Source organism: Bos javanicus, chromosome 20 (assembly GCF_032452875.1).
Source record: "Bos javanicus breed banteng chromosome 20, ARS-OSU_banteng_1.0, whole genome shotgun sequence".
Taxonomy (NCBI): Eukaryota; Metazoa; Chordata; class Mammalia; order Artiodactyla; family Bovidae; genus Bos; species Bos javanicus.
Genome location: NC_083887.1, coordinates 63,894,049 through 63,908,582, shown reverse-complemented (window position 1 = coordinate 63,908,582; position 14,534 = coordinate 63,894,049). Strand labels below are relative to the sequence as shown.

Below are 14,534 nucleotides of genomic sequence, written 5' to 3'. Positions count from 1 at the left end.
TCCCATGGACAGAGGAGCCTGGAGGGCTAGAGTCCACAGAGTCACAAAGAGTCAGACACGATTGACCATCTGGAGCACGCCTGCACACATGACCACTTACCCACCTGCTCTGCTGTGCCAGTGTCAGCAGCCTAAGACCAAAACAATGAGTTTTGAAGACTGTGATTAAAGTTTCTATGACTGAATCAATAGCACCTTGAGGTTTGATTTGGTGCAGCATATGGCAGAACTGGCTCAAACACACAAATGCTGAGTCTTAGGATGGAAGTGGGCCTTCTGTCCCTCCTAGCTCAGTTGGTAAAGAATCTGCTTGCAATGCAGGAGACCCAGGTTCGATTCCTGGGTTGGGAAGATCCCCTGGAGAAGGAAATGGCAACCCACTCCACAGAGGCTACAGTCCATGGGGTTGCAAGAGTTGGACACGACTGAGCGACTAAAGAGAGTAAGAGAGACAAAAGGGCCTTCTGTGTCATGTCCTCCTGGATGTTCAAGGTCTTGGCAGGACTCCCATACCTTACCCTGAGAAGGCCAGCTGAGGAAAGTGGCTTGTGAATTTGTGTTACACCTGCAGGGTCAGTCATGCTGCAGAAGCATCAGCTGGCTGCACCCAGATTCTGCCTTGAAATCCCTCAGGATGGGGACACTCTCTATAATCTCTGCCACTCTGGGGACCCTGGGTATTGTCTAAGAGTGCTGCCTGGACAGAGATGCTATGGCTGCAGACCCCAGACACCTTCCCGTGGGACACTCAGCACCAGGACTCTTTTCTTGTGGTGATTGTTGTTTAGTTGCTAAGTCATGTCTGACTCTTTGTGACTGCACAGACTATAACCCATCAGGCTCCTCTGCCCAAGAAATTTCTCAGGCAAGATTACTGCAGTGGGTTGCCAATTCCTTCTCTAGGGGATCTTCCTGACCCAGGGATTGAACTGACATCTCCTGCTTTGGCAGGCAGATTCTTTATCACTAAGCCATCTTGGAAACCCAAGGTGCTCCGGGCTTAACACTCACACTGGGATCCCACCGTCTGGATCTAGACCCAGCTCCACTTCGACTTCCTGTGAACCTCTTCTCTCTGACCGTCTCTCTGTTTATAAAATGCAGATAAAAGCTCTGGCTGCTATGCCTTCTCTACAATTCCCAAAACCAGTCTCTGAACACAAATGATTTTTCACCACTCATCTGGCAGCGAAGCCCGACCTGACCCGACCAGACCATTTGCTGCAGAACTGACCAGAAATGCCAGGAGGAGCATTCATTAGCCGCTTCCCTTCACCCATATTCCATGGCAAGGTCTTTAAAGAGACTGGTTACTATGGAGTGTGGTCCCCAGATCCTCGGGGATGTCATACTGTATATGCCCAGTATCAGCCGTCTATACCCTGAAAAACGCTGACTTCCGAATCCTTCTCTATTGCCAAGGGTTTTACAAAAAGAACCGTGGGCTGCGGCACCCACAGGAACAAACTTTGCAGGGATGAAATAGGAAACCTCTGTCATCTGATACAGTGTTGAGCATATAGTGACTGATCCAAAAATACTAAGGTGCCAATTATTCTTCTGTGAACCAACCCACATTCATCTTGCAGCTGGATCCCAAGGTGTGTGCGTGCTCAGTTGCTTCAGTCATGTTTGACTCTTTGCAACCCTATGGACTGTAGCCCGCCAGGCTCCTCTGTCCATGGGATTCTCCAGGCAAGAATACTGGAGTGGATTGCCATGCCCTCCTCCAGGGGCTCTTCCTGACCCAGGGATCGAACCCCAGTCTCCTGTGTCTCCTGCATTACAAGAGGCTTCTCTACCGCTGAGTCACTGGGGAAGCCCAGATCCCAAGGCAGTGGTCGCTAGTCTGTGAACTCAGTGAATTGACCCACATCAGACTTGAGACTTCACCCTTCTCAGGCACAGGGCTCTCCTGGGATATGTCATTTCTTTCCAGATGAGTTGGAGCTATTAGAGTCCCCACTGTATGCACCCCTCACAAAACTGGAACAGAGTGGGTGCTCAGTAAACACGACTGAAAACAAATGGATTAACAGATGGCTGAGTAAACAGAATGTAACAGTGTAGACAGACTTTATCAGTGTATTTAATAACGCAAGTACATCCCCAAAACACACCTCTGAAAATCCAGCTTCTTTCTGAGTGTGAGAGACCCAAGACCTTTGACCTGAGCTGTCTGGGACTCCCAGCTGTAATAGATTATGCTAGGACTGGTCAGCACGTACACACAGGAAGACACTGGTCCTGTGTTTGGGTACTGGCTCCACACAGCAGCTGGACAGCGGCTGGACTCTGATCAGTGGACAGCCAGCCCCTCCAGTCCAGACAGGATAGAACTAGACGGGAAAGTCCAAAAGCATCATGGATTTGACCCAAGGAATGCGATTTCTATCATTCAGGGTTGCTGGAAGTTTGAAAAATATCTCTAGAGATATGTCTAACCTTTCGCCCATAATAAAACTGTATCATTTTATTGCTTCAGCCTTTTGGAGATCTGAGGCTGGCTGTCATGGATTTACACTATAAATATAAACAAAATGGTTGCATTCTGTTTTACTCGTGGGAAATCTAACTGTAGCTAATACCAGAATCACTGGATCATACAGCTTACATCCACCAAAAACACCTGAGGGGCTTATTAAACCGCAGAGCCGGACCCCTCTCAGTGGGGTTCTGATTCTGTAGATTGAAAGGGGCCTGAAAACCTGCATTTCTATCAAGTTCCCACATGATACTGATGGTGCTGATCTAAGGACCCAATGTAAGAATCACTGATGCAGACATCAAATATGGACTCCTTTGCATTTTCACTGCCAAAATAAAATGTGTTTAGATCGAGGAGTTCCTCTAATCTGTTTTTCTTGGTCAATAGCAGAAACATCACATGAAACATATGAGATTAGAAACAACTGGAAAATATCAGAAATGCACTAGGAATTAATTAAAAAGCAGAACTCACCCCCACATCTTTTCTCTTCTATGCTGCTGGATCTGGCCACAGACACTTCTGGAAAAAAAGATTCAATCACAATGTATGAAGGGAAGGAAGATCACATTAATGATTCATTTACAAAGTGTCTAATGATTTTGAGTTTTACGTGAGTCAATGTTTCGAAAAGCGTAATCAATTTTTTTTTAAAAAACACAATTATTTGTTTTAGCCAACCTGAGATGCATCTGGTCAAGGTCATCTTGATTGCAAAGGAGTGAGATTCATTACAGCAACAGAGAATACTATGGTCTCCCAGACTGAAATCAGGGCACTTGTTTCAAAACAAGGGTGGAGTTTGTGCAGATTTTCTGTTACAATGTATTCTGCTCGCTGTGGAACACTGCAGCCTCTGCCTCCCTGGTTTCTGCCTCAGATCTTTTGTCTCATCAAAACCAGTGTTGTCACATTCCCTGGGGAGGAGACCATTCCACTAGAGCTCAAAAGAAATTGCCTCAACAAATAATTTTCCTACTCAGAGCTCATTCATGCTGTCTTCCATGCTTATGTGAAACCCACTAGTAGGATGCCAATAAAAGGAGAGATCCACCTAAATGTTTAACTCCCAAGGATACACACCATTTCAGGAGTCCAGAAATGCTCCTGATTTTTCATTCAATAGCAAGAATTAAAAATATGTCTATGGTTGAAAAGGAAACAATAATAAACACTCCTGCAGTTCTAGACAGTGGAAGATTGAGGTGCCTTAGGAGGCCTAAGGTAACTTTCTCTAAAACACGACTACATTTTCCTTTAGGGGAAAACAAGGTATTCTCTATTGCAACCTTTTAAGAGGTTACTCTCTGCTTTTGGTCCATGTCAGAGTCCTAAGGGACATGGTAGAAATATGTGAAATATTTTGTAAGTATCTAGCTCATGCCTTTTGGTTTGGTGTTTAGATGGTATCACCACCTCAATGGACATGAACTTGGGTGAACTCTGGAAGACAGTGGAGGACAGGGGGGCCCACTGTACTGCGGTCCATGGGGTCGCAAAGAATCAGACAGTTGAGTGACTGAACAACAGCCGGTGCCTGGGTGAGCATGTGATGGGTGATAAGCTATCACTATTAACCAGACATTGATTTCACATGGAAAGGACTGTAGCCAAAGGGCCAGCCAACCTCTTCTCTAAGACGAGAATAAGGATCGGTTTCCATTTTCCCAAATATACTAAGATTACATGAAAAGAACGGTCCTCTTTTCTCTGTGCAAACAAATATGCACAGCATGGCCAAAGCACTTAATCTAATATTTAAAAAAAAAAAATCTATTTTCATTTTTTGAACAAACTGTGTTATAGTCAATAAATTGTAGAAGATATTGTGCTTAAAAAATCTTAAAACTCATGGCCTAAATTCAAGTCTCCAACTGCATTACCCACAAATCCATGCATGTGTGCATGCCTGCTAAGTTGCTTCGGTTTTGTCTCTTTGCGACCCCAAGGACTGTAGCCCACTGTGCTCCTCTGTCCATGGGATTCTCCAGGCAAGAACAGTGAAGTGGGTTGCCATGCCCTCCTCCAGGGAAACCTGTATCTATATCTACACCTATACCTCTATCTACATCTGTATCTATGTCTATACCTGCATTAGTGTCTACACCTGTATCTCTGTCTATATCTACGCCATGCCCTCCAGAGGACCTTCCAGATCCAGGGATTAATCAGCATCTCTTATGTCTCCTGCTGCTAAGTCGCTTCCGGAGAAGGCAATGCACCCCACTCCTGTACTCTTGCCTGGAAAATCCCATGGATGGAAGAGCCTGGTAGGCTGTGGTCCATAGGGTCGCTAAGAGTCGGACACGACTGAGCAACTTCATTTTCACTTTTCACTTTCACGCACTGGAGTACTCTTGCCTGGAAAATCCCATGGGTGGAGGAGCCTGGTAGGCTATGGTCCATGGGGTCTTGAAGAGTCGGACCGACTGAGCGACCCCATGGACTGCAGCCTACCAGGCTCCTCCACCCATGGGATTTTCCAGGCAAGAGTACTGGAGTGGGTTCTTTACCACTTCTTATGTTTCCTGCATTGGCAGGCAGGTTCTTTACCACTGGCATCACCTGGGAAGTCCCATCTATGTCTACACCCTATCTATACATCTGTATCTTACATCCAACTCTCACATCTATATCTATGTCTACATCTATATCTATGTCTACTCTATATGCATGCATGCATCTGCATCTACACCTGTATCCACATCTATGTCTACACCTGCATCCATATCTACATCTACGCCTACATCCATATCTACGTCTACATCTATATCTATGTGTGTGTGCATGCTACATCACTTCAGCTGTGTCCTACTCTTTGCAACCCTGTGGACTGTAGCCTGCCAGGCTCATCTGTCCATGGGATTTGCCAGGCAAGAAAAGTGGAGTGGGTTGTCATGCCCTCCTCCAGGGGATCTTCCCGACCCAGGGATAGAACCTGCATCTCTTATATCTCTTGCATTGGCAGATGGGTTCTTTACCACTACACCACCTGGGAACTCCCACAAATTCATAACCACCTTGAAACCATAAGAACTGATTGAATGATCTCTTGTTTTACCAAACAGAACCTCAAAGAGCAGTTAAAACTCCTACCCATGAATCATTTCCTCCTGAAACATTAGAAGTGATTTTGTTCACACTAATAAGCATCTCTGCCCCCTTACCTGGAATGAAGTTGGAATCAAAAATGCAGGGCCGGCTTTCTGTGGTGTTTCCGGAACACTGGCTGCCCACGGGGAACAGAAGGACGCACTGGCGTACACGGACCTGGACTCCAGCCACGTCACACTCAGACCACTCTGACCACTCCGACCAGCTCTCTGCAGGAGCCCGAGGAGACGAGATGAGGCAACAAGACCATTAACATCCACCAACCTGGAAGCCTGGCAGCTTACCGACATTGAGTTTGCATACGATATTTATAGTTTACAAATAAGATAGACTCATATCTCATGACCAAGTTCGGTAAATAAAACACACTGGAGCATGAATCAAAGAACTCATATACCTTTGATTAGAAATAATGTGCTTAGAGTACACTTTCTAAAACACACATTATTTTAATGCTCTAAAGTAATGTTAGACACTATCCTGTAGGATCATTCACACTCACATACGTCCCTGGAGAATTTCTACAGGTCTCAGCACCCAGGCAAGAGAACTGACGTTAATGAGAAAGTCTTGGCTGCTGAAGGGGGTTCAAGCTACTACACATACTAATACTTTCTTTTCTGTTATGAAAACAGCCCTGCAGAGTCAGTACACCACTGGCAGGCGGCACTTGAGGTAGAATTCGTTCTATCCCGTGTTTACTGTGCCTGAAGCACCAAAGATCCATGAACAAGTCTGGGTCAAGGTCAAAAGATGAGCCAGCTAAGGTCACTTTACCCCAGAGGAGGAGATTCCCTAGGATTTGTTAAATTTGCCCAGGTACACAGATGTGTGAAAAGAGAGGATTAATACACATTTTAAGTGAGGAGTTTAAAAAAAATGAACTCTCAATAATATTTCTGAAATATTAATAATATAAAAATATTGTTAGTACACACTTTACTTTTTTCTTCCTTTTTAAATGTAAGTATCCTCTTTGCAGTTCAGGGAAAATCTGGAAACCAAACTTGTGTTTTGATCGATTGTAAAGGGTACAGTATTTTCTGAGAAATGTGTAAAGTAACTGCTTTTGGACTGACTGAGAATACACTTTCTAAACACTTCTCAATATACAGGAAACCTGCATGGAAAATATTCTGGAGCTAGTTAAAAACACACACACACACACACGTTAGTGTGTTTCAAAGTTTAAGTCAGATTCAGAGGAGAGTGTCTCATTTTCACTCCAAGTGGTCCCTCTATGTTAGAAAAGTGAACTACTCTTGGATGGGGAAGGCTCTGCAGGGTGTCCACTGGGCACCTCGGCCGCCCAGCCTTGGAGCCCGGAACCCACGCCTACGGCCCTGGGGGGGGATTCCCGTGAAGCCACTCCATAAAGGCTCTCTGATTCCCACCCTGATTCTCAGCAACAAAATGTCAGTTCGCATTCCTTGCCTGCCTGCTCAGTCACTCAGTCATGTATGACTCTTTGTGACCTTATGGTCTGTAGCCTGCCAAGCTCCTCCATCCATGGGATTTCCCAGGCAAGAATATTCGAGTGGGTGCTATTTCCTTCTCCAGGGATCTTCCCGACCCAGGGATTGAACCCACATCTCCTGCACTGGCAGGTGGATTCTTTACCACTGAGCCAGAGGGGAAGCCCCTCAGTACCCATTACCAGCTTCGATACTATAAGAATGCTTGGTCATCACCAGTTTCTGTTGCTAGTTCTGCAACCGTGGCACGGTGAGAATGAGTCCATCGTATTAGCAGAACAACGTGTTATGAAGTCACTTCACGGGCAACACCGTGGCACCACTGTGTCCCCTCTTTTAGTCTTCCTGAGACACACTTCTGTCAATTTCACCATTCCGCCAACAGAGCGAAAAGTGAAAGTGAAAGCCGCTCAGTCGTGTCCGACTCTTTGCACCCCATGGACTGTATAGTCCATGGAATTCTCCAGGCCAGAATACTGGAGTTCCCTTCTCCAGGGGATCTTCCCAACCCAGGGATCTAACCCAGGTCTCCCGCACTGCAGGCGGATTCCTGCTGAGCCACAAGGGAAGCCCAAGAAAACTGGAGTGGGTAGCCTCTCCCTTCTCCAGCAGATCTTCCTGACCCAGGGATCAAACCGGGATCTCCTGCATTGAGGGCAGTCTTTACCAAGGGGAAGGCCAAAATCGCCCTGTCCTCTGCGCTGGGCAGGGAGGGGCTGCTTACCGGGGCAGGGCTGCGTGTTGCAGAGCGCCTCCTCTGTGTGCAGTCCCAGGCAGATGTCACCTCCGTAGGCGGGGGCTGGGTTTGTGCACGAGCGTGTCCTCATGTAGTGTCCCCCTCCACACGTTGCCGAGCACGTGGACCAGGAGGACCAGCAAGACCACATGCCATCCACTGGGAAGGGGCAGAAAACCACAGCACTTCTGAAACCCACATCTGACCGAGCTGGTGGGGCTGCCCAGGGTCTGCACCGCGGGAACGCGTCGGGCACACCATGGGCCATCACAGGAGGGCATATGGGGTCTTCCACATTCCTCCCCATGCTTCCTCAGTTCCTCTCAATTCTTCCAGGAAATACTTCTAAGCATGGAAGATGCAAGCGTAAGGGTGATCAAGGAACGAGTGTATGTCTGTAGAACAAAATCCAGCCTCTGGGGCTGACCATGAACCTGGTTCTGTAGCTGTTCAGGTGAAGCTCCAGCTACCGCTCACTGCTGCCAACCACACAGGACAAAACCAAAGTCTTAGGCTCCCTTTGTGTTCCTTGCAGTTTACTGAACAAAGTGTGGACTTCAGGATTTCACGGACAGAGAAGCAATAAGTGTTCTTAGCACACCACAGGCGCCTAATATATGTTATAGACAGAACACTGTGGTTATTTAGTGGCTAAGTCATGTCTGACCCCATGGACTGTAGCCCGCCAGGCTCCTCTGTCCATGGGATTTCCCAGGCAAGAATACTGGAATGGGTTGCCATTTCTTTCTCTGGGGGATCTTCTCAACCCAGGGATCAAAGCCACATCTCCTGAACTGGCAGGTGGATTACCCCTGAGCCACCAAGGAAGCCCATAATGAGAAAACTCATTTTAAAATAAAATACAGCACCCCTTTGTGGACCCAAGAGGATGGAGGAGGAGTAAATTCATAGAAAGGGAAGAGTCCTAGTTGAGGCAAAAATAGCCCATAGCCAGCTGAGCAGCTCAGCATGCAAAGCTACAAGCTCTTTCAATCCTGCGTGTTGTGTCAGGAATTTTCTAGGAGGCGGGAGAGAGAATCAGCATTCGCCCCACTTAGCCCCTGAACTTGTACCCTCCCAAGTGGAAAGTAAGAGGGCCACTCTGAATGTTTTCACAGCCCTCTAGGGAATCTTGGCTTTCCAAAGAGCTATTGCAATACAACAATGTTATGTATACATAGTGTTGGCTTGACCAGCAGATCCACAAAAATAAAAGCAGCCACTAGGTCACAATGATGGGACGTATCTGAGACGGACCCCAGCCTAGCACCTGAGGGCCTGGGCAGCACCCAAGAATCTGCAGGAGTCTGCACATTCTGCCGATGGCAGCCAGGGCTTGTGTCTGGAGTCCGGGGAGGTGGCGTGGGCGAGGGGTCCTGACTTTCTCATGCTGCCTCCTGGCCTCTCTTTACAGCACAGATGCTAATCTAATCATGTGGCCCCTCGGGTTCCCTCTTGGCCCCTCGGGGGAGGAAGAGCCCTTTGACTCTCCACACTGGGGCTGTGGGAAAGACATGACCTTTCCCAGCCCCTCAGCATGGCTCAGCCAAGAAAGCTGGGTAGTTTGGAGGGAAGAGTCTCCTGAGGCTGGAGAAATTTAGGCAGAGATAGTCTAGGAAGTGCAAAGTAGCGGGAGGAGCAGGAACATGACTAGGAGCCCCCACTACAAAGCTAGGGACTGTATATTAAGTTTAATGTACATGTTTATTCACCCACCCAACTATCCGCCCACCATCTTCTCATCATCCATCCATCCATCATCCGCCCACAATTCGCTCATCATCCATCCATCTGTCCATCTAACAGATGCTGTCTAAGTACTGTTGCAAGCCAGTTCCTGGCTTAAGGAATCCAGAAAAAATTTTTTTTAACCAACTGAAAAAGATGCTACAGATGCAGGCTTCTGTGCCTTTAAAAACCCTGTGCACCATACTTAGCACGACCCCTTATTTCCCACCCCTGCTTGTCTATATGGCCTACTCGCATGTGGCCCTGAGGACTCAGCCCAGGGGCAGCCTGCTCGGTACAGCTGCCCTGATTCCAGCTCAGTGGGTCCCTGGCTGAGGTAGCCACCGCGTCTTGTCATCAACGGAACAGCTGGTGACCTACTAGGCTGTCATTGTTCACAGGATGCCTCCTCACTAAATTCTTAAGTTCCTTTCCAACCTGGACCAGGTCACTGAGTCTTTCTCTGTGCTGTGCTGTGATTAGTCCCTCAGTCGTGTCCGACTCTTTGCGACTCCATGGGTTGTAGCCTGCCAGGTTCCTCTGTCCATGGGGATTTTCCAGGCAAGAATACTGGAGTGGGTTACCATGCTCTCCTCCAGGGGATCTTGCCAACCCAGGGATGCAACTGAGGCCTCCTGCACTGCAGGGCGATTCTTTACTGTCTGAGCCACCAGGAAAGCCCAAGAAGACTGGAGTGGGTAGCCCATCCCTCCTCCAGGGGATCTTCCCAACCCAGGGATCAAATCCAGGTCTCCTGCATTGCAGGGGCATTCTTTACCAGCTGAGCTACCAGGAAAGCCCGAGCCTTTTTATATTGAGTAAATAATGCAGAGTGGGTTATCAAAAATGTCTGCTGAAGAACTGAATGAATTAAAAAAAGGAAGATCAAGTAACAAACTGCTTATTTTCATATCCTTCAACAACCATCACTGGAGCTATTTGGAGCGTGTGCCAGGCTCACTGGGAGCTGAGGGCATGGTCAGGAGTGAGATGGTCACCCTCCTTGGGTGGTCACTCTGACAAAGTCGAAGGCAGGATACAAAACCCCAGAGCCCAGCGCGCAGGATGGCCATGCAGCATGGGGTTAAATGAAAGCTGCTCTGACGTGGGAAGGCCAGAGGAAGCGATCAAAGTGACACAGCTGCACTCAGAGCCAGGGCAGGAAGAAGGCAGAGATGATCAGAGCATCAAAGACGACAGAGAGCCTTTGGAGCTGTGTCAGTGCACAACACCCTGCGTGGGGCCCTTGCAGCTCATTTATTGACCCTGCGCTTGTGCGGGAACTTGTGGACTCAGGGAGGAGACTCTGACAGCGCACCTCCAGTGGGCCTGCCGGAGAGGCGCTGCACGTTTAGAAGACTGGACTCAGGAGGAGGTGGACACCTGTCAGCTGAGGGCACCTGGGGGCGGGCTTGGCAGGCCCCATGGGGGCTAGCCCTGTTAACTGTCACTCTGGTGAAGGCTCTGTGGTATGAAGGGAGGCCAGTTCTGGGGGGTTGGGCCCATCACAGGCTGGGAGGGGCCAGCCTCCCGTGTCAAGGACAGGACACGTCTCTCCAGACAACGAAACCCAGCCCACTTCTCCTGAGGTGCAGTGCCTGGGCCCACCATCCCTCAGAGGGGCTCTGAGTATGTTCTGGTTTCTTTAACAGCAGCAGAAACAGATGAACATAATCTGGTCTAGGTTATATTTGTCTTTATAGCAAGGAAGTTGGAAGATCATCTCTACATCCATGTATCTAAACTGATATGTATACTTACATCTATGTCTGCGTCTACACCTGCATCTACTTCCACATCAACGTCTATGTATCTAACCTATGTCTATGCTGTGCTGTGCTAAGCCACTTCAGTCATGTCTGACTCTTGAGACCCCATGGACTGTAGCCCGCCAGGCTCCTCTGTCCATGGGATTTTCCAGGAAGAATACTGGAGTGGATTGCCATGCCTTCCTCCAAGGAAATCTGTATCTATAGCTACACCTATATCTCTATCTACATCTGTGTCTATGTTTACACCTATATCTATGTGTGTGTGCATGCGATGTCACTTCAGTTGTGTCCTACTCTTGTAACCCTATGGACTGTAGCCCACCAGGCTCCTCTGTCTATGGGATTCTCCAGACAAGAACACTGGAGTGGGTTTCCATGACCTCCTCCAGAGGCTCTTACTGACCCTGGGATTAATCAGCATCTCTTATGTCTCCTGCATTGGCAGGTGGGTTCTTTACCACTAGAGCCACCCGGGAAGTCCACAATTTTTGTATCTACACCTCCATCCACACCTGTGTCTGTATCTACCTATCTATCACAAGTTATACCTCAAACATAAAGCCAGGGAAGACGGATGAGAAGGTCTTCCAAGACCTTGATGTTTCAGTTTTTCCAGATTTCGGGAACTGCTCACCTGGGCAGGGCAAGATGTTGCATTCCTGGTATTCCAGGGACGGGCCCAAGCAAGGCATGCCCCCGAACTTGGGCTCCGGGTTGTTGCAGACACGCTTCCGGTTCCGGATGCCCCGGCTGCAGTCTCGGCTGCACTGTGACCACGACGTCCAGGCCGACCACGCCCCGTTGACGGTGTGGGCGGAGTATCTCCCTGCCCGCAGGAAATCGCCCGACAGGCCTGCCAAGGAAATGGCCCAAGTGTGATTTAGTCAGGAGCTCTTAGAGTAACCAGAGTCCAAACTAACTCTCATTCTGCAGCCACTCTCTGCTCTGCCTCTGCAACTACATTCTCAAGTATCCGTGGAACAATTTTTACACTGCAGAAGCGAAAAACGAAATAAAAATAAAATTGCAGTTTGCCTGATAATCTCCTATAATTCAAGTCTTCTATCTCCACAGTTGCTATTAAATAATAGTGCAAATAAGACCTCGATTTGTGAATGTGGCAAAGTCCTTGTACAATAACAGAGTTCTTTTTTTTTTTTTTGGTAATAGATCATTTATTGTTCTGAGAAACTTCTTTCAAAGAAAATACAGCCTTCTCACTTCCATTGGGAATTCTGCAACAAATTGCCCTTGTGCAATTTATGATTATTTTGATGAACATGTCTACTGCCTTAAAATATTAAGAAATAGTCATTTTCTCAAATGGAAGCAGGGTGACATGGGTTTTAACAAAAAACTCTCAAAGTATGCCATGAGGTTCTGGGTGTGAGGAGGCAGACAAGTATGGATGGTTCTAGGCTTCTTGGTTGCTTACTTAAAATCTGTGGCTCAGAAACCTATGTGGGGTGCTCTTCAGAGAAAATGGATGAGAAACCTATTTCTCTGATGAGACAGTCCTTTGTGGTTAATCAATACAGAACACACAATTTAGCCTTGTTTTGTGTGATAGGAGCCAAACAAGTCCAATTCTGTATTCTCAGGGTATCAATACCAAGATGCGTGGCTGGTAATTAGAACTTGAAGCCACTAAGACACAGAAGGATGAAGTATTTTTAAAACTATGCCCACAATATACTTTTAGAGGAAAGGTAAGATGTCTTTTTAAAATGGATATCAAAATTTTCCTTAGCTTATATTATTATCATTAAAAATGAATGTTAATGTTGGTTTTATATATATATGAGAAAGGAAGGATTAAAAAAATATATGTTCAGAAAAGAGAATAAAGAAACAATGTCATTCATTTTCTCTTTTTTATCTTTGATGTCATAAGAATTAAGTCCACAGCCTTCTCTGAAATAAAGGAATACGTGACTGAATTGAAGACAGGGTTGTCAGATTTAGTGAATAAAATACAGGAAGCCCAGTTAAATATTAGTTTCAGATAAATAACAAATAATATTTTAGTATAAATATGTATCTAAATATGCATGGGATATACCTATCTTAAAAAAAGACACATGGAACATGTGTGTGTTAGTTGCTCCGTCATGTCCAAGTCTTTGCAATCCCATGGACTATAGCTCACCAGGCTCCTCTGTCCATGGACTTCTCCAGGCAAGAATACTGGAGTGGGTTGCCATTCCTTTCTCCAGGGGATCTTCCCAACCCAGGGATCAAACCCAGGTCTTCTGCATGGCAGACAAATTCTTTACCATCTGAGCCACCAGGGAAGCACATAGAATATACTTATACTAAAGTAATTTTTGAAAAATATCTGAAATTCATATTAAATTGCACATTTTGTATTTTATCTCAGAACCCTACCTTGAGATCATAAGACCATCCCTTGTGGTATGTAGATATCTAAAATGGGTCTTCAGTTATCTATTTCTTGGTATTCCATCACCTATCTTTATTTCTCACTAAAGTAGGATTTTATAATGAATCAGAATGCATATCATGTTGCTTGATTTTTTTAGGTAGGTAGTTTTTATTCATTTGACTTAAAGTGTATATTTATTCAAATAAAATACTTCACTATGGTAGACTTCCTGCCCCCTTCCCCACCAAGAAACAATGAACAACTTGTATAGCTGCTGAACTACAGGGAACAGAATAGTTTGAGGTCAGGAGACAGTTAATGTCAGTGGAAATATGACTGGGAGTGGCTCTTGAGGGCAACTTTTGAGCCCCAACGCATCCAGGCTGGCAGCTCCAGGAGGAGGAATGGAGATCTGAGACCTACAGGTAGCTGGTGACCCTCACTCAGAGCCGCTCCTTGTGAGTGCAGCCCTGTGACAAAGCAGGAGCAGACTCATGGCGCCTCCATAAGCTTATCCCACCCATGGCAAGCCCAACATGGTGACTCATCAGCTCTGTGGTCCGTCAAGGCCAAACACTCTGAACCTATAAATGATGTTGATGGTGACTGTGTATTCTCTACCACAGTCACATTGGGAGAATAACAGAATCGTAAATGAAAAAGTGTAAGAAATGTTCAGGCAGGCCCAGTGTAAGATATGACTCTACTGTTCTCATCATCTTGCTTCAAGAACCATCTTATTTTCTTTTTAACATTGCACTGATTTTCTTAAATCAGATGAGCATTAGCGGAGAGATGAAGGCAGAAGCAGAAATGAATCTCTTTGGGATGGCCA

General features: G+C 46.6%; 1 protein-coding gene across 3 annotated transcripts in view; it reads right to left on the bottom strand.

Annotated features, from left to right (window-relative positions):
* The window catches only part of SEMA5A (semaphorin 5A), a 565,637-nt gene that overhangs the window by 13,717 nt on the left and 537,386 nt on the right, over positions 1–14,534 (bottom strand). For 2 of the 3 annotated variants that reach the window (XM_061393884.1, XM_061393883.1), the window contains 4 exons: positions 11,948–12,166; positions 7,802–7,972; positions 5,656–5,811; positions 2,963–3,010 (listed from right to left, as the gene is read on the bottom strand). In XM_061393884.1, the coding sequence (XP_061249868.1) occupies positions 2,963–3,010; positions 5,656–5,811; positions 7,802–7,972; positions 11,948–12,166 (594 nt within the window). Of the gene's footprint in view, positions 1–1,870; positions 2,018–2,962; positions 3,011–5,655; positions 5,812–7,801; positions 7,973–11,947; positions 12,167–14,534 lie in introns of all 3 variants that reach the window. The other variant, XR_009731836.1, reaches the window with a different exon arrangement.